The 26,301-nt window shown below is 41.2% G+C and overlaps 1 protein-coding gene across 1 annotated transcript in view; it reads left to right on the forward strand.

Moving 5' to 3' along the window:
- The window catches only part of ANAPC4 (anaphase promoting complex subunit 4), a 203,620-nt gene that overhangs the window by 94,168 nt on the left and 83,151 nt on the right, over window positions 1–26,301 (forward strand). The window contains exons 17-22 of the mRNA XM_069202153.1: window positions 9,843–9,889; window positions 12,282–12,338; window positions 13,129–13,185; window positions 19,159–19,252; window positions 19,876–19,973; window positions 25,029–25,090. Coding sequence (XP_069058254.1) covers window positions 9,843–9,889; window positions 12,282–12,338; window positions 13,129–13,185; window positions 19,159–19,252; window positions 19,876–19,973; window positions 25,029–25,090 — 415 coding nt within the window. The remainder of the gene's footprint in view (window positions 1–9,842; window positions 9,890–12,281; window positions 12,339–13,128; window positions 13,186–19,158; window positions 19,253–19,875; window positions 19,974–25,028; window positions 25,091–26,301) is intronic.

The following is a 26,301-nucleotide window of genomic DNA, read 5'->3' on the forward strand; positions in this document are numbered from 1 at the left end:
TCAACTACCAAAATTCCACCCTGATTCCAACCCAAAATCTCCACTACCTGGGAGCGATACTGGATACAGAGCTCGAAAGAGTGTATCCTTCGGAGGAACGACTGTTATCAATAGAAAGTGTCAAGACCTTCTGAAGTCCGACGCACCTACGGCCCGTCAGGTGACATCCCAACCGACACTCTGGTAACAGATGCGTCGCTTCAGGGATGGGGAGCTCATCTGAGTTCCCTTCAAGCTCAGGGCCTGTGGTCCGACAACGAAAGAGAGTACCACATCAACCTGCTGGAGCTCAGGGCAGTCCATCTGGCTCTCAAGTCTTTTGCTCCATCGATTCAGGGGAAATCTCTTCTAGTGCAAACGGACAATACGACAACAATGTATTATCTGAACAGACAAGGAGGAACGAGATCCCTGCCCCTATCTTGGGAGTCTCCGGCCATCTGGCATTGGCTCTTAGCGAAAGGAATGTCGCTTACAGCAGTTCACCTACCAGGGCAACAAAATGTGGAGGCAGAATTCCTGAGCAGAAATCTAGAGGACGCCCCCGATTGGGTCCTTCACCACGAGGTCATCGAAGACATCTTCGCTCAGTGGGGTCGGCCTCAATTGGATCTCTTCGCAGACGAGGTAAACAGGAAATGCCCAGACTTCGCGTCCAGGTTCTACCGTCCGGGATCTCGAGGGAATGCCCTGTTGATCGACTGGTCAGGGATATTTCTCTACGCTTTTCCACCGATCCCCCTCATACCTGCGGTGATCAACAAACTCTAAAGATCCAGCACCAGAATGATTCTCATAGCTCCGCAGTGGCCTCGTCAGTTCTGGTACACAGATCGCCTCAACCTATCGGAACAGCCTCACAGGAGGCTGCCGTGCAGACCGGATCTCCTTTGCAGGCTGGGAAGCAGGATACTTCACCCCAACCTTCCCTCTCCGAGCTTGACGGCATGGCTCCTGAATTCCTGCAGTATGGGCACCTAGGGCTCTCGCAGGAGTGCATGAACATCTTAAAGGAGTCCAGACGGCCTTCCATGCGGCGTTCTTAGGCGTTCAAGTGGAAGAGGTTCTACATATGGTATCGTCAGCATTGTCCGAATCCTATACTGGCTCAGGAGGAGGTCCTACTGTCGTACCTACTCCATTTGGCAAAATCGGGTCTGCAAGTGTCATCTATTAAGGTACATTTATCTGCCATTACAGCCTATCGTAAGCCACCTTCTCAGGAATCCTTTTTTACAAGACCAGTAGTCCAGGATTTCTTAGAAGGTTTGAAAAAAGTTTTTCCACCCATTCGGAAACCCTCCCCTCCATGGGAGCTGAACATAGTACTATCGAAACTTATGGGCCCTCCTTTCGAACCTATGCACAAAGCCTCTTTGCAGCACCTTACGTGGAAGACGGATTTTCTGGTAGCTATTACTTCCGCAAGGAGGGTTAGTGAAATTCAGGCTTTGTCCTCCAAAGAACCATACACAGTCTTCCACGGGAATAGAGTGGTTCTACGAACTCATCCATCATTCTTACCGAAGGTGGTGTCAGATTTTCACAACAATCAGACTATTTCACTACCAACATTTTTCCCCAATCCGGATACTCCGGCGGAGAAAGCTTTGCACTCCCTAGATTTGAAAAGAGTGCTGAAATTTTACTTGGACAAAACCAAACTAATTAGACAATCTAACCACTTATTTGTAAATTACGGTCATTTGAGAACAGGAGAGGCGGCCTCAAAACAAACCATATCTAGATGGATAGTTTCATGTATTGTTACTGCGTATCAATTGGCTCATAAACATCTACTTGCTAGGCCTAAGGCGCTTCGACAAGAGGAAAGGCGGCTACGGCTGCCCTCCTTAATAATGTTCCAATCTCTGAAATTTGTAAGGCTGCTACATGGAAGTCTGTACATACATTTACTAGACATTACTGTTTGGACTCAGATGCCAGAGCAGACGCCCAAGTTGGGCAAGCATCTCTGAGGAATTGGTTTGCATGATACATATCTGTTCCTGCACTTCTATTAGACAGTCCGCAGAGTTAAGGGATGGGCTTGCTAATCTATTCAATGTTTATGACTATTGATGAGGATCCCCTGGAAGAGAAGGATAAGTTACTTACCTGTAAATCCTAGTTCTCTTCCAGGGGTATCCTCATCAAAGTCATAAACAACCCACCCTCCTCACCGGACGCAAGTCTCCTAGAAGTGCAGGACACACTATCTTTCGAATCTGCTGCACAGCTTGTCACCGTAAAAAAGTACTGACCTAACTGTGAACCAACTGTCACCTCTCCTTCACCCCTGAGGCATGGTGGGATACTGGAGGTGCTCAGGGTCTTAAAGGCACGGTGCGAGAATTTGTATGGTTCTCCTGTGTTAACCTGCATGCAGCCTATTGGCTAAGAATGCTCCATTGTTTTCAATGTAGTTTTTTTCTCTTTTTCTCTGATGTTGCTACTGCTTCTTTCCCTAGGCCCAGTTATGGGGCTTTGGAATGTGTTTTTTCTCGGAATGTAATTTTGAAAAGGACTTTAAAAAAAAAAAAAATCCATAGAAATAAAGCATTTTAGCCTGTTTATGATTATAGTCTGCATTGCTGTTTTTTCGTGCATATTTCATACTATATATGTGTGTATTTTATGTATGCTCTGGGGTCCCCGCATGAGGGCGGGAATATTCAGTGTTTGACTTTGATGAGGATACCCCTGGAAGAGAACTAGGATTTACAGGTAAGTAACTTATCCTAATGTCCCAAATTCTGATGCTTTCCTAGATTTTACAGGACTGAAAATAATTTTTACTCATATATCTGGTTTTGCCACCATGCTATCTTATTTGCAACTTAATATTTTGTTTATATGTGCTATGAATTGGCGAGGGATTTTCGTTATTAGGGCGGTCAGGAAAACGTATTGCACCAGCACGCCAAGGAGCTGATAGATTGTTCTGGAGGATGGGCCGAAGATGAAACCGTATTCATTTTTTCACACCAATTTATAACCAGCATTGGCAAAGACAATAGGTCACAGCATTCTGAGAGCTATGGACATTGGGAATGCCCATCGATCCACTATGAATGTATCCCATCCCGCTGTTTTCCATCAGCACCTACTTCTGCAACTAGTAGCAACAAACACAATAGAATCTACCTTACTGAGGCATAAGAAAGTGGTGGGGTGAAATGCAGTTTTTAAAGGGCATAGTGGTGTCAGTGTTATTTGAATAAAGTCAGCACTCTAGTTCTTTTCACAAAGTGATGAGGGAGCGGGTAGGGAGATGGGTCAAGCAACAAATAGGGAGGAGGTTGGGCAAACATCATGTTTTTCAATGGTGCTTTGTGCAAAGGAAACTGCCTATAGAGGATAATCCTCCGCCATGCCTGTAACCAGAGACCCAGACTGCATAGTGGGGTGCAGGAACAGTATACTGAGTACATACATGTCTGAAATGGACACAGGGACACAGAAGTCGAAGAAGGAGCCCACTCAGGACTACAAAAAGGAGTCCCATGCCGCATGAGAACCACTCGGGAAGCTGTGCATCGCAGGATGGAGTGCTGGGGGTTGGAGCTTCAAGATGCCTGAAGATCCCTTGGAGAGGATGCCAACAAGCCTTGGCAGCTGCAAATGACTAAGTGCACTGGGTACTGCCCTGCCTAGTTAGGCAAAGGCTTACCTCCACCCAAGTTGGACAGCTGGAAGAGAGGACCGTCAGGACCACTTCAGTCCACCACCCATGTTGCAGGATCCACTTGGTTCAGCAGGAGAGGGGATCCACGGTGCCAGTCGTCGTTGCAGTTGGTGCCTGCAGATGCAGGAGAATGACTCCTTCACTCCAAGGGAGATTCCTTCTTCTTTCCTGTGCAGACTGAAGACAGGCTGTCTTCAGACGATACACGACCAGGGAAATGTTGCAGTTGCTGGAAGGAGCGATGTATACAATTTTGTAGGCAGCGTATTGCTTCTTTGTTGCAGCTTATTGGGGCCTGGAGCGTCCTGATGCAGTTTCTTTGGTCAGAAGTCAAAGTGGAAGTTGCAGAGGAATCCTGCTGGAGTCTTACACGCCGAATCTGAGGAACCACCCAAGAGAGAGCCCCTAAATAGCCTTGAAAGGGGGATTGGTCACCTAGCTGGGTGACCATCTATCAGGAGGGGTTCTGATGAAACTTGCCTGCACTGGCCACTCAGATGCTCCAAGAGTACCCTGCCAACCTTGAATCCAAGATGGCAAAACTCAGGGACCCTTAGGAGGAGCTCTGAGCACCACCCCTGGGGTGGTGATGGACAGGGGAGTGGTGACTCCCCTTTACTTTGTCCAGTTTCTCGCCAGTGCAGGGACTAAGGGTCCCTGAACCGGTGTAGACTGGTTTATGCAAGTTGGGCACCAAATGTGCCCTTCAAAGCATTACCAGTAGCTTGGTGGAGGTTACCCCTCCCTAGCCTGTAACACCTATTTCCAAAGGGAGAGGTTGTAACAACCCTCTCCCAAAGGAAATCCTTTGTTCTGCCTTCCTGAGCTTGAGCTGTTCAAGCAACAAGAGGGCAGAAACCTGTCTGTGCGGTGGCAGTAGCTTGGGCTGCCTGGAAAACATCAGAAGGCTGTAATGGCAATACTGAGGGTCCTCTAAGGAGCCCCCAGGGTGCATGGAACCCTACAACCAATGCTTTTGCAAGCATTGGGGTATGATTGGCCTATGTTCGGAGTTACCATTATGTAGCTGGACATAGGCATTGACCTATGTCCAGTACACATGTAAAATGGTGTCCCCGCACTCACGAAGTCCTGGAAAATGGACCTGGAGTTCATGGGGGCACCTCTGCTAGTGCAGGAGTGTCTTCACACCAGGTACTTTGCACCCTGCCATCTGGGCTAGAAGGCCTGCCATAGGGGTGACTTATAAGTGACCTTGTTCAGTGAAAAGTGGCAGTGAACAGGTGCTTGCACCTTTTCACGCAGGCTACAATGGCAGTCCTGCAGAACCCTTTGCTTGGGCTCCCTGTGGGTGGCAAAATATATGCTGCAGCTCATAAGGATCCCCTGTAACCCCAATGCCCTGGGTACCTAGGTACCATATACTAGGGACTTACAGTGGGGCACCAGTGTGCCAATTGTGAGATGAAATACAGAGTTTTGGGAGAGAGAGCATAATCACTGACATCAGGCAGAAAAAGGTGGTAACCATACCAAGAAAGAGGGTACTTTCCTGCAACAGGCCTGTATTTAAGGAAAACTCATCCAGTTTTCTAACTCCCGCTTCACTCCATCTGCTCAGCTACTGGTCTGGAATTTATCAAGGACCGCAAAGAGTCACTCACAAGATAAACAATTTTCTGTATTTTTCCACTTTTGCAAATAAATGCAGACTGGAAACACGTTATGTTCTGTGTAGATTTAACTGTAAAACTCAGTAGAAACTGAAAACTGGGAACCTTGCTAATGGTCAAAGACACCACCAACGAGGCTGATGCAAAGTAAGAGTGTTCAATTTGGAGAGAGTGCATGAAAGGACTGCACAACGTAGTGGATGCATGTAACAAAGATGTCTTGCAGTATGGACAAAAAGGTCTAGAAAAAATAATCTGACAATTTGGTCTCCATATTGGGTGATAAATAATACCAACAAATACAAAACTGCACCAAAGAGATGATTATCTATATTAGAGAAAGAAGGTACTTGTTGAAGGATGATCCATATACAATCTGCATATTGGTGCTGTTTTTGTGTATAGTGAGACATTAGTTTGGTCATTGGCTTCAATTTTTTGAATGTGATAGACTACACCTGCATGCACATCTTAACTTTTTCCTGTTGGACGACAATACAAACACCCCCAGATCAGTTCGAAGCTATTTAGACCTTATCATTAAGGTACATCTTGGGTCCTGTGGCACAGTAAATACAGGACCTATGTGTGACCGCACCTGTGACACTGTGTATGGTATGGTGTATACTGCAGCTAGAAACAAAATTAATAAAGGAATACATGTTTTAATCTCAGCCACTAATGATTGCTTCGTCTGCATTACAGACCTTTTAATTTTTTGCCTCACTGTGTCACTCTAAACAGAGAAGCCATAAGCAAATCAATTTTGGCCCTGCTCCACTAGGAACAGTCCAAACTGCCAGGTCAGCAATCTTCCAGAGTGGAACACAAGCAAGCCCAGACCGGTTTTGGCTTACTTAAGCCTCGTCAGTAAGGTACAACTTGAGTCTTGTAGCGCAGTAACTGCGGGACCTGCATCATCAAGCTGCACTCCAGGCCATTTTCTCTCATGCCATTCCACTCTTTTAGAGTTGAGCCCTATGCTACACCGTCCCCAGAGTGATTGAGAGTGGCTGTAATGAATTCAGTTTTACTTCCATTGCTTTGTTGTTGGTTGCCTGAATCACAGTTTGATGTAGGAACTAGAACTTTCTGAAGGACTCCACCTTGCATTCCTGACATTGAAAGAGTGTATTGTCTAGACTGTCCAATAGCACAGTCAGTCACAGGAACACTGTCACAGGTGTGAGTTCTGGTGTTTCTCACTAACCTCAACACAGAACACACAGCTAGGGAAAGTTGGATTCCTAAGCACCCTTGACTTATTCTTGATGGATGAGTGATCAAAGACTGTCTTAGTAGAGTTAGTTGCAGGATGGAACTGAGCTAAATTACAACAAAATGATCTTAGTGGCAGTACAGTTCTGAATATCCCACCATAATTGTGACTAAAGATCACTTCAATAATGTCCCAGTATATTTATTTTACAAGTATGGATTAAGCAGTAAAATGCACAATATACACTGAAATTGGGAATGAAACACAAATAGGCTGATAATACCAGAGTTGATTATTTTTGTCACTGTACTTCAGTACATAATGTTAAACACCAGAACACTCGAGAAATTGAGACTACACAACACAGTGGTAATACAGTTACTAGAATAATGAAATTGTTCTAGCAGGGTTCACAGATATGCATAGAACCCATGTAGGAATGGCTGCAAGATGATGTTCCGTTAGCTGGATGAAGCCCTATCTTATATTCCAAGATCTGGCAGTACATCACCTACTGCCAATTAGAGTACAGACATTTCGCAAAATTTAAAATCCAATTGACTGGGTTGAAGCGGAGTTTCTTTCCTAAGAGGGCTCCTTCTGTCTTCTGCAATTCCTCGGTGCTGGGCCCTTTCACTGGACAGTTGTCAATGTACAGTTTTCAGGGGCTAGCTATGTGGTAAACCAGGCATATTCCCTGTTTTTCGTAGTTGAAATAGGCAACCTATGTAGTCTGCAAAGGATTGGATAGATGTGATCAAATTGACCTGCAGAATGGACTAGTTGAGATACTGACTTAAGTGCCACTTTGATTAGTCATGATGATTGAGTACCTCCAGCCATAAGAGAATTGCTGAAAGCAAGCCATGTATATGGCATGGGCATACACGTTAACATATTAGAAGGGATAAGGGGGCAGGTTTTTTGTTTTGTTTTGTAGTTTGTGGACCGGAATGATATGAGGTAAACTTGAAGACCTGATCAAGTGTGATGCCAAGAAGCTTGCCTGATGACGCTCGTGTGAACTCAAAGCCACCCTTCTTTAGAGAGGCGTTACTTTTGTGGTCAGATCTGCATCTGGTAAAGGTTGAATGGAGAAGTTAAGTTTTTTTTTTTTTTTTTTTTTTTATGAGTTATGAAGCAGAAAATTCTGATGCATCCAAGCTTGAAGTGGAGAAAGGGAATTTCTGACGATTTGGAGGCCAGCTAATATGGAGGATTTTAAATAAAATTGTGTGTCGTCTGCATATTAGTGAAAAGCATCACCTCAGTTTTGGATAATCTGGCTTGGTGGCTCCACATAGAAATTTAAAAAAAGAGCGCACTAGGATGGAGCGTTGTGGGACGCCACAGCACATATTGGAAGAGAAGGAGCATTGGTCCCCAATCTTTATCAGTTGCAATCTCTCAGTTCTAATCTCAGTTAGGAAAGATTTGAAACATGTTAGAAAAGTTCCACAGAATCCCATGTGGTCTCCAAGTACGTGTCTGCGATCATTGATATTGGAGACAGATAAGAGATCAATACTGTATGAACACCTAGATGCGCATCACCCTTATTGAAAATATGAGGAACTTCAACTACAACCCTCAGTGTTGCTGTTTCGATGCTGCAGCCATGCCCAATACCAGATTGATATTTGGCTAGCAAATGATTGTTGGCGATGCAAGTATTAAACTGGTTGACAGCAATCCTTTTAGTGGCCTTTCTGAGCTGTGATAGATCGGAAACTGGTTGGTAGTTCGCTGTTAGATCTGGGTCTAGATTAGCTTTCTTAATGAGGTAATTTTTTACTGTTTTTAGAGATGCTGGGATGATGCCGGTCAGTAGAGATGTATTCATTAGTACCCAAACCAATTATCTGAATATGGAGAATCTATCTTTGATAATTGTGGAAGGAATAGAGTCAGTAGGATTTAGATTTTTTGATAGATTCACATAATTCTTCTGGAGTCTTACTAGTGAAGCAGTCTCAAGTGTGTGGCAATTTAAGAGAAGGGTTCAGCAGAAAGGCCATCAATTTAAAATTGAGCTTGATTGAGTTGATTATTGTTGTGCAGTGCTTAAAGAATACCTTGCATTTCTCTTTTGAATTGATTGTGGGATTGTTTTCTGCATTGTTAGTAAGTTTTCTGCTGTGGCAGAATAACAATGTTGTGGCATTTGATGAGGATTTTTGGAGATTGTGAATATAGGTTGATTTGGTTGACGATGAGTAGTTTATATTGAATTACCATCCAAGGAACTCTTGTAGAAAAACAGGAATGCATGTCTCTCTATAGTTAGAGCTCATCAGATCCTATGCTTAAAGACTTTTGCCATTTTTAAAGCAAAATCTTTGTCACTTCACTTTCTAACTCTGAATGGATGGCACTGTGCTAATCCCAGATAATTTGGGTGAGCAGATTCAGAGTGTGGATAGTGTTGTAGGGTGCTCAATATAAAGGATCTGTTCTCTAGCTAATTTTGTATACAGCGCTTAATTTGTAAACTAATGAGTGTTGGTGCCCAAATTGCTGCTCAGAAGCCCAGCGAGCGCTATAAATTCAGTGCACCGAATACCAAGCCTGCATAGTCCTGAATCCACCGGAGTCCTCTTTAATCCACTGCTATGCCTTGCCGACCCTTCATCCTTCTCTCTTATGTACCTGATGTTCACAAAACACACACAAAAACCATTCAGTTATTTCCAGTTATTCTACAGGGAGTCATATCATCCCTTGGTGAATGTCCTGCACCAGTGGTTCCCAACCTCTGGTCCAGGGACTCCTGCTGGTCCACGAAGCATTGTCTCAGGGTCTGTAACTGCTTAGTATTTACCTTGTATGATTTTTTTTTTTTTTTTTAAGTCTGTGAGGAACAACATATTACCAGTTTGAGGCATCTTTCAGGACCAAGACCCCACATACTGTTTCAAAATAGAAGAAGGAAAACAAAATGGTAGAGCCTGCCTTCTGCACAGGTTTTTCTGAGACTTTGGTCCATAATGGCCCCCTTAGAGTTACCTTCTCAAATGAGAAATTTTAGATAGTTGGAAAACTGCAAAGAGTAGTGTATACACTAAACACTATTTCTATACTAAATACTGCTGTTACTTGTACCTGTTGAACTTGTGTGGTATTGCTTTAGGCACAGAAGTTAAGTTCCTTGCTAGGAAATATAGTGTAATAACATAGCACTTCAGCTAAGAAGTGTATTAAATGTTTGACTTATGCCATTGTTTTTAACTTGCATTCGCCTTTTATAAAAATGATATTGTACATGGATACACATTAAATATATTTGTTGTGACATCAACAGCTATGCTAAGAATGTCAGAGGATCATGTTCTTCCAGAGCTCAATAAGGTAAATACCAGAGTGCTGATGAATACTTTGTGAATATGGTGTTTGCTGTATATTTATAACTGTTTGTGTGTTCCTTTTGACTGTTATGCCCTAGATTTCAAATGCCCTGCTATTTCCAGGTGTTGTGTATGTTACATATGCTTTTCCGAGAAAGCAGACCACAGCTCACTTCTGCCTTAACAAAATGTTGTCTCATAGTAATATTAATAATTTGTGTTGCGGTAGAGAGGTATAGTGTCTATATATATATATTATTCATTTGCATAGAGCACCCTTTCACCCTCCTGGACTACCTCTGCCTAAGTTTAAGGCAGACATTTCTTACCAAGAGACGATAAACACCTCCTTTTAGCTATTTGAAGTTGGATAGAAGTTATCCTAGGCTTAACTTGTATCTTGCTTCTTAACCTCCTCCCAAAGGATTTTTTTACATCCATCCTATTCTCAGTAGCAGTTTCATAAAGTTATTTTATCCACAGCCTTCCACACTTATTTAACAATTGTCTTAGAAATCAATAGTAATCCTGCACCCTAACAAAATTACAATAGCATTTACAGTGTTGGGCAAAATTGTGTTTTTGGTGGCTACTTGTTTTTTTTTATTTTATTTTTTAACTATACAGCCAGTTGAAATACAGGGGGTGTAATGCAGCAGGATGGCTGTATGTTTTTCGTTTGCTATTACTTACTCTGGAAAGTCACATGTAACATACTGCCATTTGATGTGAACAGCTGATAACTGGTTGCAAAACAAAGATCTGCTTAAAAATTTAAGGCTAATATTACAGAGATGACTTTAATCCAGTAAAAATCATTTTTCATAGTTCCAGATCGTAATCTGTTTATGAATTGGCAAACCAACGGTTCCTCCTTTCAAATGGTGATGTAGTCATAACTGACTAAAATGTTATGATGAACTGAAAATGCTACAATATCAGTATTAATAGGTGTAAGTATTGTCCCTCACTTAGACATAACTGTCAAATTAAGCTTTGACTTAACTAATTAGCGATACACTTTATCTGCATTAAGTTAACCATGTGCAATAGTAGTGCTGTCCAAGCAATGGCAATAGGCCTTCTCAATAGCTCAAATACTTCTGATTCAGTTCTGTAGTCATTATGTGAAGGCCCCCAGTTACCTTCTAGTAAGCTAATTGCATATTTCTGTCTATTGCTTATATTTATACTCATCCCTGTTTTGATACAACCATGTACTCAGATTATTAATGCTATATTGTCCAAATTAATTCCAAGACACAGGATTTGAGCTTTAGAGCCGTGATTCCTAACCTTTTGACTTATGTGGGGACACCCACTGAATCATTATTGAAATCCAGGGACCGCTCACTGTGTCATTATTGGTATCCAGTTACTCACGCCTAAGTAATTTCTATGATTTGAACCACAAACCAATACACAAAACTAGGAAAATAGGCATTCATCAACAACTACATAATTTATATTTTATTTAATTCACAATTATAAAAAAAAAAAATCATATATGGTTCTTTTAGATGTACTCACATCACTCCCAGGAATCAATTTGAGGATACCAACTTCATTTTTAGCTGCCAATGTCAAATTCCTTTACTTATACAGAGCGTTTTAATAATTTCAGTTTTATATTTTGATTCTTAATTTATGTACACTTTATTAATCTGTTGATAATATTTTCTAAGCAGTCACTGAACCCCTGAATAGTTGTTGCAGACCCACAGGGGTCCCCGGACCACAGGTTAAGAACGCTGCTTTAGAGTGCTATCTGTATGAAAAAAAAAAAGTGGATGTATGGTGCTCAAAAATGCCTCGGAAGATAAATGGTTTCCTGATTGTAGGGCAACCTTCCTCATAACTGTTTGTGTTCAGGTCATCTTAGAGCTGGATCTCTTTTCTTGTCACCGTTTTACTTGGCCAGTACTTTAGTTTAAGCTTTTGATTTGAAGTTTTATTTTTTTCCAATGGACTTTATCGATGCTTCCCAACTTTAGTCGGATACACAGAGAGCACCTGAGGCCTGCCTTTACTCTAACTGTTGCACTTCCTTAGGCCTCAAAAACTAAGAGTGGCTCATTCACCTCACCTCACCTCACAGCTCAGTTTCTGGCAACCAGCTAAGCCTTATGTAGCAGCAGAATGGAGGCTCGGTAATTGATGCACACCTAGCGTTGCTTGCAGTAATTGCACACCACCAGGGATGTGGCCCAAAGCTAACCCATACCAGTCTGTAATATAGGTTGGCAGATCTTCCCTATAAGTATACTAACACACAGCTTAGTAAAGCTAAAAATGGAGCATTGAGTCCTGCATAATAAAACTAGGAGTACTTGGTTATCTGTAGACCATGAAAATGATAACTGTTTTGCAAGTAACTGGACCTTTCCTCTTGATAGATGACTCAAAAAGACATTACATTTGTAGCTGATTTCCTGACTGAACACTTCAATGAGGTAAGACAGTATTTCAAAAGTCTGCGTTCACACAGCCTATCGTTGACATTTGTAGTTTTATCTATCTAAAATAATTAACATATAAATGAATAGTTCTCATATGTAGGATAGGTAATACCAATAGAAAATGCCATATTACACACAAGCCATGGCATACTGTTATGGGGGTCTTGAATTGTTCATTTACAAAGTATTATCTAGTACTAGGGAAATGTAGTAATCACCCTAGTCAATAGTGGATATGCACATAATTCTGCTTTCTGCTGCACTGTGACACGAGAAGGTGAAAAAGTAATTCACATTTTGGGAAGGTTTTAAGTTTGTCTGAATGCATCCTGCAGCCCATACTGCAGTAGCTGCTGAGATTTTTGACAGCAGAAGCTCTTTCACAGACTTGGGCTTTGGCATCCCAAAGTTAAAGTTGGGTTGTGATATGGCAAGTGCTATGCACCTTATTCATTAGGTTTTTTATATCCCTGGGTGTATAGTGCCAATTATTTAATTGTGTTCTTATGTGCCAGCCTCACCCGTGCTTACTTGTGTTTCTTTGCAGCTATTCAACTATGAATATTTTTTTGAGTTGTTAACAAAGGCTTCATAGATGGTGCAATATCACAAGAGAGCTAACTTAATGTGATTGTTTTACACTTTAGAGGTAAATTTGCCTGGTTTGCTGAAATAAACTGCCAGCCTTTTATAGAAACTATAACTGCATATCTGTATAAATTGCGAGGGAAAAGGAAAGTGATTTTTAAGCATTCTGTTTGAGGTTTTTTTTCTTTTCGTCCAGGCACCTGATCTTTACGATCGGAAAGGAAAATACTTCAATGTTGAGAGAGTTGGTCAGGTGAGGTTTATAATTTTTTAAATATTGGTTACTGCTAAGATCTTCATGACTAAAAGGGGACTGTAGAGCTAATATGGTCATTTGCTTAGTGATGTAAGCCCACTTTCTGTTTCTCCTGTGTTGGATGCTGAGAGGTAGTTCCCACTCCAGTAGATATCAGCCTGCAAAAGATAGGAAAATCACCTAAAGATGCCACATTAATGCCTTAATGCCGATGTGGTTAATGCTTGCTGATTAGAAAACACTATTCTTTATGCTCCACAGTGCAAGGTCAAGGCAGAAGTGGTCTTTTATGGCACTGTCCTACCTCCTTTATAGCACATGCTTCTTAAGGTTCCTCCTAACATTTTTTTAATCCTTTCAAGCGCAGCACAAAAGACATTAGAATAGCAAACCCTGTCTTCATATTTATGTAGATGTTTGAATGTTGATGTTAAATGATTATTTCATTATTAAATTGAGTTATATAATCTGCCTATAGAGGTTTCATCCTAGGTTAAAGCGCCAAGAGTCTCAACCCAAACACTCAAAGTGGGAAACAGTCGTTCAGCAGCAAATGATCTGCATGGGGTTTTTCTGCCGTTTAACGTAATTGGTGTAAATCACCCTCAGGTCACTTTACCTCCTTGCAGCATGCCAATTCCTTTAACCAGGAATCACTCTGTCATTCAACGTTTTCTTAGCTTGTTGGCTGACACTGTATTTAGTAACATGGTTAGTTACCACATGTAAGGTGACAGTATCCAGCTGCTGTCAGACTACTCAAGAGAGAGGCTATAACCTAGTGCCAGGCTGCCTGTTGCTTCATCAAGAGTGAATGTGTGAAAAGCATCCAATAGAAATTTTCGGCCGCAGATTCCTTACCTTAGCATAGAATTATTCCTAAGGTGTCCAACTGATCTAGAATGTTTTGCATACTGGTAGATGGTGTCCTTCTGCTCGGGGCGGCGGAACCCACTTTCTATGGCATTGAAAGGTTATCTGTCTGCCATTATGACATTTCTGTGGTTGCCAGATCAGCCATCCCTTTTCAAATCCCCTACTATAAATAGGATTCTAAAAGGTCTTCAACATATGTTCTGTCTGGCACCTTTCATTATGCCACAATGGAACTTCAATCTTCTCGCATTTTTGTGTGCTTCCTTCGAGCCACTGCATTACTGCCCTCACAGACTTCTTACCATGAAAGCAGCCTTCCTAGTGGTAATAACATCTGCCCAGAGTGTCTGTGAGCTACAGGCACTGTCAGCTCATCCTCTGTACCTCAACACCTATCCAGGCAAACTGGTCCTTCAGACTTGATCACCCTTTCTATCGACGGTGATAACCCCCTTTCATATAGGCCAGTCCATCACTCTGCCTACATTTTATGCTCCACCTCACCCCTCTAAAGAAGAGGAGAGACTCAATCGTCTGGACCCTAAAAATGTGTTATTTTACATTGACCGCACGAAAGAGTTCTAGGTGGGAGATCAACTCTTCGTGGGGTACCTCGTAGCTAAGAAAAGAAGCGGTGCAAAAACTGACCATCTTTCAATAGTGCTTTGCAGCAAGATCGGCTATGCAGCGGCAAAGAAGCAACCTCCTGTAGGCTTGCAACTCATTCCACCAGAGCCAAGACTACAACCACTGCATTAGCTGACGGAGTTCCTGTCCTAGATATGACTGCAATGTGGGCTTCCCTACACATATTTAGTAGCACTACTGCCTGGACAGTCGGGTCTGGCGTGATGGGCATTTTACCCTTTTGGTCCTACAGGTCTTTTTAATTTAATCTGTATCGCAGCTTCTCCTCCGGGAAGTTATTGCTTGGGTACTTGTAGCTAGAAGTCTCTATTATTTGAACAAATTACCGACTTCTTGTAACACCTTATCTGGTAGAGACTTTATTTAGCTGCAGATTCCTTACTGACCCACCCATTCTCCCCATTGTGTAAATAGATTTTAGAGTTAAGGGCTGCTTCCCCTTTAAGGGCCCTAGGTTAACACACATGGCTCTGCGCTTCTGACGTGGAAAGTCACAAAAAGAAACTTAAGTTGGCGCACTAGGGTGGCAGATCTGTAGGCACACGCACGTCACTTCCTGCATGGATGGCACCAACACCGTCATGCGGCTCAGAAAGACACCACCTACTAACACGCAGGGGTACTGCTCACCAAAAAAGTCTGGATCCAATCTGACTTCTGGTGCTTCAAACAATTGATTTCCTGTTGATACTAGCACTAGCTTATTAAATGGTGGCAGTTACAAAAGTCTTAATTTTTGTTTACAAATTGTACAAGGTCTTTCTCTGATGACCCATAATCAGGCCTATAGAAATCTACTTGTCCAGTCGCAATGGTGAGACACATTTTATTAGGGTGAGCTGTTTGTAGGGCCTACTGGTCCGTTCTGGCGAGCTGACAAAAAACAGGTATTCTGTTCACTTAGAAAGTGAATGAGCAATACAGATCCCTTTAAATCTTGTTTGCATCTTGTCACATTTGCTTTGTGCTCGGAGATAGAGTTCAAATGTCATCTTACGTCTTCTTACAATTTGTTCCTTATTTTATCCTGGAAGTTGGTGTTTACCTTTGTTTCTGTAAGTGCAAGTTTAGAGATTTTCATAAAATGAACACATTTGAATAGCTTGTAAGTGAACTGTACATACTTTTCAAAATACATTTCAGTAGCAATGAAAGCACATTTTTGTAATTGTGATGGAAAAAAAGATTTTATAGAATTAAAACAAATCAGAACACTTTACTTGGTAATGTGCAAATAATAAATATTTTTGCAGAAAGCCAATTTCCACATATTAATGTCTATACATCATGTAGTTTCATCAGTAAAAGTGCATTTTACTGGGAAAGGTTGTGGCCATTTAAATAGAAAATGTGCTATTTGTGAATGACATTGCACTATCACATCATGCTTTAGCAATATATTTATTACAAGTGAGTTGTTAAACATGAACTGAGCAACATTCCTGCCCCTGCCCTGATGGCAATTGTTAGCAAATGGGTCTCTAGTTGGCAGAAGTACGCACCCTACTCAAGTAGCGACCACAGTCTTGGTCAGGGTAAGTCAGATACACACCCTAAATTAACCTGTGCTCACCCTCTACTAAGAGTAATCAGGCTTAACGTAAGAGGCAATTTGTAAAGTATTTGTGCAACACTTAAATTACAATATCACAGTGACAGACACCACATAAATACTCAACTTCCGTTCAGAAAAATAGATATTTATTTGATTAAAACCAGACATCAGCGACAAAAATCCAATAAGTGAAAACAGTGCTTAAAAGTCACTAGCGGTCAAAAGGTTACTTGAGGTCGTGAGGGACCGGTGCGAATCCAGGCCAAATGCGATTGAGGGTAAGATGGCTACAGAACCCATGCAGGGTCTGCTGAAACAGTACCTTTGATGGAGCGATACTTCGACGGCGAGCATATGATGAGTCTGTATTTTTACCGCACTTGGGGCACTGCATCATCGTTGGGCTCTGTTGAAGTAAATGTGATGCGTCGTTGTCGGACCACGCAGTGTGTGAATCCGCTGTTGTCAGGCAGCCACTGCATCGCTGTCAATGGAGCGATGCACCTATGTTTGTCCCACAGTCAGGACGATGCATCGCTTTTTGTGGATTGTACCTACGGGACCCATTTTTGAGGCCCAGGGCTAGAGGGGTCACTTCATTCAAGGTTAGGTAGGACTAATATGGCAAAGACCAGCAGAGTTGCAAGCAGTACTTGATGTCCCTATGACTGCAAAGAACAGGGGGCAAGCCCTTTGAGATTCTTGGGTTCAAGGATGTAGAGAGCAAGTCCAGTCATTCTCACTGCAAGCAAAAAGCCGCAGCCAGCAGGTCAATATAGCGAAGCAAGTCAAAAGTGTCAGTCCCTTCTACAGCACACAGCAATGTAGTTCCAGATTGGCAGCCCCGTCCTGGCAGCACAGCAGTCCTTCTTCCTGGCAGAGTGTCCTTGGTTCCAGTAGAGATATGATTTGCTGGTGTTTGGGGCTGGGGTTGAGCCAGTGTGATCATGTTTAGAGTACAAAACACCTGCACTTTAGCATTGGTCATCAGTGGTAAAGTGCCAAGAATCCTAAAAGCCAGCAAAAATGTAGTCTGAAAACATGTGGTCAGAGGGCACAAAGTTAGGGGAAACCACACTAAGGATGCCAGGTCTAAAAGCAATGCTATTATGACCTGTATGTGGGCTAGAATCTTATATTGCATGGAGCAAAGGTTAGTCTATTAAATCAAACAAAAGAGTTTTATGCCGCAAGAATGCTGAACTCACATATTTGAAGGTGCTTTTATATGTGATAATGAAGAAAAAGGCAGCTCTGTAAAATAAAATATTTGCCTAGGATCGCACAATTTGAGACTAATTTACGTGTCAAGTACATTACAGTTAGAGTATATTATTCAAGTCACTCAACATAAAGGTCTATAACTGTTCCGATTTTCTGAGGCATGATAATGATGAATGTCTCCTGCCAAGTATTCCATTCAGACATGGTACTTGACACCTGTTATTTGAGTGCAATCTTAGTCACTAAGAATTTCAGGGTTCTTCCTCCTGTTCTGTAATAAGAGCTACATATTTTCATTGAAAATCATCCCTAGCAACCATTTGTTTAGCAGTGTAAGAGACAACATCAGACAAGATTCTATTAGTAGCCACCCCATGCAAGATTGTCAGCAGCAATTACCTCAGGGCACCAGGCAGAATTACTAGCAGGAATTAAAACACTTCCGTCAATTTGGGATGCCTCTAAATAGGTAATTTATCAGCCTTGGCTGCAGTGCACCTCACACCAGGGTAAAAACAGGAGTAATAATTCTACCTATTGCTGCATGATTTATCACTCTCATATTTAGCATTAAATATGTTTTGGAAACTCATCCATTTCTCTCCAAACATAAGCGAATGAGCTCTAAAAATACACACATTTTGCCTCAAATACACACTTTTTAATGTTGCTATGCATACATTAATTCAACCAAGCAAAAGCTTCTTTATCAGCAGACTGCGCTGCTCGCAGAAGAGCTACTGGTAGGTCACTAGCTACTTGCCGGAGAGGCTTGATTTGCATAAAGTTTAATATTTTATTTTGTTTTGCCAATGTCTGGACACTCATGACCAGGGCGTACTATGTAGTAGTCTCTTTTTTTGAATGTATGATCTGGAAGGATATGCTGTATTTCCTCTTCCTGACGCTGTCTTTAGAAGGCATTTTGAGTCTTTCCAATATCTGATAACAACCTAAATGCATCTAACCTGCTTTCCAAAAGGATATAGATAATTTGCCTTGTGCCCTTTCTTCTAGAAATCCTTTCCTAGTAATAATTAACACCATTCCTCTGGCTTCCTGACTCAGAATAATATGTATCTAATCTACTGCTTAGGTGGCATACCTTGTATTTTTTTTATTTTTTATTTTTTTAGTTACAGTTCTATTTTCATAAGCCCAGTTTTACTATTTTATATCTCCAATAGATACTGATTCAACCATTATTTAACAAACACAAAATTACTGGTTAGTTTGCATCATGTCCCAGTTATTCTATTTAAAAAATGTGTTGTCAACATTTATCTAATTGCATACACTGTAAACATTTGAATTAAAAAGACAAATAAACAAAAATAAGTGATATGTTTGAAGATTGAAATGTGAATTTATAACCAAAAAAGATTGCATCCCGGGAGAAAAAAAACGAATGCCCCAGGAATACAAAGCAAAAGCATTAGGTGTGCAAGCAAAAAATAAAGAGGAAGAAGGTAAAAAAGTGAACACTCAGAAAAACAAAAGGTTTCCTTCAGAGACAATTTCCCCCCCCCCTTTTTAAAACATAATAAACACATTACATCCATGAAAAAACTTAGAACAAAAAATGACAATTGAAGTAATGATTCACCCTCTTTTTCTATCTCAAATGTATTCAGTAGATTAATCTGAGTATGATTTCTTTGTTGTAGTATTTGAAAGAGGAAGATGATCACCTGATGTCACCGCCTAACACCGAGGGAAACCAGTGGTTTAATTTTCTTCAGAGCAGTGTTTATCTGAAGGGTAAGTATTGCAAACTTGTCACATACCTGTCAACAATACATAGGATTCTCTGTTGGGAATTAAACAACTACCTCGGATCAATGCAGCAAATAAGAAGGAATACCTGCCCTTCACTCTAGGTTCCTCCCTTACGTTCTAGTTATATGTATCCATTTTTCAGCTCATTATAGAAACACTGTTTTTACAAATATTAAGTAACAACATTTGTTGATTTTCGACCATACTTAAGCACAGTGTGTCTCCTTCTTTATTGATAAACTTTATCGAACAGATTCAGTCGTTATTGGCCATATAGGCAGTAGAAAGAATGCCTGAGGACCTGGTGAATACTTTTTGTGTGCGTGGGGGGCACACAAAAAGGCCGATTTCCTACAATAGCCATTGATAAACTTTGGGCGGTTCTCTCAAGAACTGATTTAGTTGTTTTTTTAATCTGTTTGATGTAAAGTAAAGTGTTGATACTTGTAAATGGGTTCCACTACAGTCGGGTTCTTTGAGCCCTCTAAAGACACCCTTTTAAAGTTAAAGTGCTGCAGAAGGTTGTTGGTCATCTGCTTACATGCATGTTATTTTGGCTTAATCTCTTTTCATTTCCTGCAACCAGTAACTGTTTTTCTTTGCAGAAAGTCCACTGCTATTTCCTTATCATCCTCAGAAATCATTACACTATGTTAAAAGGCAGATGCAGGGGATTATTGATCAGTGTTTGCAAAAACCAGCTGTAAGTATTTCCGCAAATGATATGAGCCTATTGAATGTTCAGGGATGAGTTAAACAGATGCGCAATGTGGTTTGTGTATCAGTTATGTGCAGTCCGTGAACCATATTTATTTGTGTTTCCCATTTCCTATGTACCAAAGGTGTTGTATCCATTGTGTAATTTGGTGTCATTAATGTAATATTCAGCATCTTTATACTTATTATTGTAATGCTGTGTATTTATATTGTTCCCTTCACCATTCCTGTGCCCCATTTATTCGCCCCACACTTTTTTTCCAGTTTCCACTGTTCACATTTGTAACATTCCAAGGAATTTTCAGAGTTGAAGAAGAAGTAAGGTGAAGTGGCTGTGGGGTGTCATTTTACTGAGTTTTGAGAAATAAATCTTGTCTTCACTTCATTTCAACACTCCACGGTCTTCATTTTAACTTTGGCAACACAAATGGGATGTTAAACTGTGCAGCGGGCAGCCTACAACAACCCCATCCCTAATGTGTACTATGAGAGGAGCCACTATGGAAAAAGCAAGTGTTTCCAAGGGACTATAAAGAAAAAAATAATAAAGGGAAAGCAAAAGAACATATATCCTCACTGGCGACATACGTAAGTGAGGCAACATACGAGGTAGGAGCAGGCCAAGAGCTACTAAAGGTTTCCTACATTATTGAATCGGTTGTGGAAATTACCTCATGAGCACAGGTGAGTGCCTCTTGTGTAACTGAAACACCACTTACCTGCTGACTAGACAACAGAAATCTGGGCCAGGAGAGTCCAGTCCTAAGGAGATCTGTATGTGCCATCGCATAACTATCCGGTATCTACAGCCGCCACACGGACACAATGTTGTCGAAGGAAGAACTCTTCAAAAGGAAGAAGGCGTGTGGTAATGTGGGAGCAGGAGCAACAGGCCACACACCGGTTCACTACTGTGTGCAATGCTGTTGGCTCACAACCATCTAATCCCCCTGTGAAGAGACAGTCGGTGAGTGCAGCAGAGACGGTTGGGGTTAGGGGAGAATATCCTGGCCTCCCTTACCAAGCCATCAGTGAGAGCAAAGGGCTTTTGTGGATGGAGTGCCCGGTGGAGTTGGAGTGATAAGGTGGGGGCATTGGAGCGATTAGAGTTTCCCTTATGATCGCCCTGAAACCAGCCTGCAGGGATTGTCTGGCAATAAGCTCAGTGGGCAGACTTTAAGGTGGGATTTTGACATGTTTGGAGCCACCCCTTGAACCACCCTTCCTTCATATCCGTCTTCTGACACCATATTTTCATGTTATCCAGAATGCCATCAGCAAGCATGACTCATCCTCCCTCCTTCTTGATTGAAGAAGGAGAGGCGGTTTGGCCATGGAAGGAGTAGGTAAAACTGAGCTCATATTTGAAAGCAATAGGAGGAGAAAAGTTCCCTCCACTAAGGCAGTAGCACATCATTTTACACAACTTAGGAATACAAGGAAAGAAAGTATATGAAAGTTAGATGGATCCCGAGTTGAATGAAGATGATCAGACATTTATATCAAATGACCTGTAGCAATTAGAAGAGGACTTTGGTCATAAGGTAAATGTAGTACTGGAGGGGCAAACATTCTTTAGTAGAATACAGGGAAAGAATGAAAAAGTAACTAGCTACATAGTTTGCCTGAGGGGCTTGTAGAACACTGTAAATTTGAACACTCGTGTTGCTTATTAATTAGGATCACCAATTATCTGTGTATCTAAGAATATAGCGTGTAATCCAAATGTACGGGAGGCTGTTGGCATTGCAAAAAGCGATGAATGCATTGCAAATTTAGCAAACTATGGGTTCTGACACAGTATACGTGGTAAAGGATCATCCTGTTCATGATGAACCTGCAATAACCAAGAGGTTGAACAACAAAATATATGAAGTACATAACAGGAAGAAACTAGACAATGAGATGGAATATGAGAGAAGTGGACAAAAACTAATTTTATTTTTGTGGAAACAACAATCATTTAGCAAACAGTCCAAGTTGTCCAGCACACAATTGTGTGTGTAGGAAGTGCAATATGAGGGAACACTATGCCAGAGTATGTTGGAATGTCAAAGTGGTGAATAAAGAAGTACATGTGATTGAAAATATGAACGAGAGTGGAAGTAAATTTATATTTCAGGTAAAGGAGGAGGATGGTGAAAATTGTTATTATGTTTGTGATGCCTCTTGATGGTGAGAAAGTAACAGTATTTGCAGCCTCCTGTTCAACATTTACCTTTATAGACCATAACATATTCAAGGATAAATTGAGAGATCATCTGACTCTGGCGGCACTGATAGAAGTCGAATCGCTCTCTCCGTCTGAAGTCAAAATCAACGTTGATTGCCTTCTCAATGCCGGTTGATGTCTGGTACGGTGCCAGTCATGCCAGTTATCCCTTATCTTCCTCCACATTCTGGAGAGTACCATCATGTTTATTCTTCTGAGGAACATGTTGGAGAGGTGGTAGAGGAGTTGGATATTCATCAGCCTCATAGAGAGAGGACTGCTGGCTAGCTGACCTAGCTGCGGCTAGTGGCTTGGATTCTTCCCCAGCCTCAGGCCTACTTTACTCTCCTGGAATTACTACGGAGGTAAGCTCCTCTCTTCCTAACATGCTGAGAAAAATTGCTTTAGTTTCGGATCTCACACTTCCTTCAGTGGAATTAACTTCGGATCTCCTCGATCAAGGCCAAACAGGGGTTGAACCAGTGCTTCTTTACAGCGAAGCCCTACATGACGTTTTGTTGGGGGCTTGGGCTAAGCCTGATGCAGGCTCCCCTGTTGATTTGGCTATATCTCACAGCCACAGACCTGCCCTTGGTGATCTGGCTTGTCCCCTAAGACATCCTACTCATTGAAGTTTGGTGGTACAGGCCGCTTTGGCCTTCCACGATATTGACTCTCTCCCACAAGTCCCATCTGATAGAGATTCCAGGAGTCTAGACATCTGTGGCAGGCATATTTTCTCCTCCACAAGTTCTGCTCTACACTCTGTAAATACGTCTTGTGTTCTTGGATGTTTCTCATTCATTATGGTAATCCCTGACAAACATCTTGCCTATGCTTCCAGAAGATTTCAGGAGCACACTTAGCCCTATCATTCAAGATGGCCAGCAAGCAGCCAAACAGGTCATTTGGTGTGGTATGGATACTACTGATTCTGTTGGTTGAGCTATGGCTTCCTCAGTCATGCTAAGTCACTGTGCCTGGTTACGTATGTCCAGATTTTCAGAACCAGACCAAGCCACATTGATTGACATGCTGTTTGATGGTGCCCATATATTTGGTGCACAGGTAGACTCCGCTTTACGGCGTTTTGTGACAGTAGGGATGGAACAGCAAATTAGCTTGGTTGCGGTCTACCTTTTCATCTAGTTGATAACTCCTGTACTGGCTGGTAAGGGGCTATTTATCTTTACTTATTTCAGGGATGAACCATGCTTTGGCAGGGCCGTGGGGCTTTTTTAGTTCTCTGTTCCACCAAATGGTGGCACCTGGTGGGTGTTCCTATTTACGGCAGGTGTTATTTTTCCTTAAACTGTTATTGGGGACTATAGTGCCCTGGAACCCTATGGTACTTATCATGCCTGATGTTTCAAGGCTACTTTCATTATTGTCATCACTTGGTGTAGCCTGATAGCTTTCCATTTGAAGTCTGTCAATGACAGGCTCTTAGAGGGTTATCACTTTTTAATACACCTGATATAAAGGTGATATCATTTACTTTACTCTGAAGAAGAGCTTGTGCTTAAGAGTTGTTACATTCATGGTGTATATAGCATACTCTAAGTGGAGTATTTGCTTGTATGCCGGTAAACATTCATATATATGGGCTCAGTCAGGATTCCCTAACTTGTGGGCTATTACACCTTCATTAGGAGGGACAGAGTTGCTCCCTCTGCAGAGAGTTAGTTTTCTAACTTGTGAGGTTATGGAATTATACTAGTATCCCTCATAGGGAACTTGTAATATTAACAGCTCCTTGAGAGTGTCAGTATATTGTTTAATCTCTGTTTAAAGAGGTTTCTTTATGTAAGGATTATACAGCACTAATGGTGTCTGTTTACTAACTCCTCCTTGAACTGTCAAACAAGGTAGCTGTTGATCTACACTAATTGTGGTGTACGTTCTGCTTTTATCTATGATAACGATTGAGCTTTCATACTCTCAGATATGGAGGTGTTAAGGTGCAAAGCACTGGAGAACATCTGGTAATAGTTCAGCATGGACTGTGTTGCAAATGTGGGACTAAAGGAGGAATAGAAGATGAAGATTAGGAACCACCTGTGTAGAAGTAGTTATAAAATGTGAAGAAATTGAGAAAAGTGGCCAAAAACAGATTTGCTGGGTGTGCTTAGACATGTATTTATGAAGATGTAACCAGGTTAGCCTATGATACCGACTAAGAAGGGTGAAAAGTGTCTGATAAGCCATAAGGATGCCAATCTAGAAAATGAATGTATTCTATCCAGGTTCACCTTTGCAGCTGTGCCATCATAACTAGGGGCAGCATATCTAATAATTTTAATTGTTTTAATGTGTACACCCTGGAAGTCAATCTGCAGAAGGAGAATCCACAATCTTTCCCCAAAACCTTTGTAGCCATTATCAGATCCATCAAAGACTATCTTGCATTAAGGAATTATAACATTTACCAACACAAAGTGTATATCCTAAAGTAGTAGGTGCCATGCTCTTTATAGCGAGTCATGTTAAAATGCTGTTAAGTTAAAACTCAAACTGAAATTTCTTGTCCCTGCTAAGGCACAGAAATGAATTGTCATCATGTTCAATTTATCCTATCATACAAATGTAACTCATGTTAATGTTTGCTTTGAGTGATGGTTTTTTTTCTGATGGTTAACGACATGCAATAAACCATGGAAAATGCAAATGTGTACTTTTTTTGCTATTGTACTGTGGAATTAGGCAACAAGTGTATATGATGCAGTTATTCTTCATACAATAGTTTGTTTACAAAACACATGCAGAATATTTTTACTTTAGCCATTTTTTTGCATTCATGTATTTTTTCATTTTGTCTTTTTATTTTAGGATATCATTGGCAAATCAATTCAGCAAGCAGCATGTCTAAAATTGTACAAAATATCCAAGAGGTATTAAGGACAAACAATATTATATTCTCTCTTTTATTTTCTAACTTTTGCTTATTTGTTCAGATATTTCAGCATTCCCAGGCGAGTAAGCAGAAATAGGTTATGTTTAACACATTTCGTATAGGTAATTCAGTGCAGTTTTTTATTTATAATTATTTGGTTTTCAGACAGCGGTAAGTGCTCTTAGACACTATAAATTCAACACAAAATTGCCAGTGCACACTTTGTCATTCTTTTCATTTAACCAAATGATGATTGTGAATAGGATTCCATTGTAGCAAAAATGTATAAAATGTTCTAAAACATTCTCATTAAACCATTTTGAATATTTCACATTATACTGAGCAGAATCTATACGAAACCGGAATAGCGGCGCTAGTGTACCATCAAATGGGTACTAATATGGTAAAGTCTTAGGTTCATGTTGTGTACTCAGATTTCAGCTGGTAAATGCTTGCAGGTCAAGTGTTTCCACTATGCAGTTAGCCTTTGGAAATGTTAATTTCGCTATTAATTAAGATTTACTGGAGGGCCTATACATTTAAGGGGCACTGTCATCCATATCCTGTACCATGAAGATTGAACTAAGAGAAGAGAACTAAGATTACAAAGTTGCATTTCCTACTGTATCTACAAGCTGAGAAATAAAATCTCCCATCCTATCCAAAAAGGCTCAGATACTGTAGAAATAATTAAAAGTCCACAAGATCAGCAGATCAGTTGCTGTGGGTAAGCAACAAATAAATGGATAGCTACCCTGAGTAGATAAAGAGTTAGAACCTTCATGCTGCAGGAGGTCTTCAGTTATTGGGGTTACCAGGAAGTGGAATTTTTTCCACAAAGAGTAACAAGAAATGCTTGTCTAAGTAAGGGGCAGGTCTTGCCTCATGACCTGGCATAGGGCAGTTCGACACCATAGCTCCTGAGCATATATAGTTTGCTCATGTGGACATCTGACTGGAATACAGAAGAATGCTCACCCAGGTGCTTATGCCCTCATCAACAGAGTTATTCCCAAGGCAAAAATCATTGTTAAAAGTAAACAGACTTCACACACCCTTTTCTAGTTTTCCGCTATGTGATCTGACACAGTTATGTCAATGCAAGCAGTGCAGCGTCTATAAAAGCTCATAACATAACTCTCACACCAGCCCGTGCACATTGAAAATCTCCTGCCCAAACCCTTTTTCCAGGAAGGTTTACCGACACCT

Source organism: Pleurodeles waltl, chromosome 1_2 (assembly GCF_031143425.1).
Source record: "Pleurodeles waltl isolate 20211129_DDA chromosome 1_2, aPleWal1.hap1.20221129, whole genome shotgun sequence".
NCBI classification, from domain to species: domain Eukaryota; kingdom Metazoa; phylum Chordata; class Amphibia; order Caudata; family Salamandridae; genus Pleurodeles; species Pleurodeles waltl.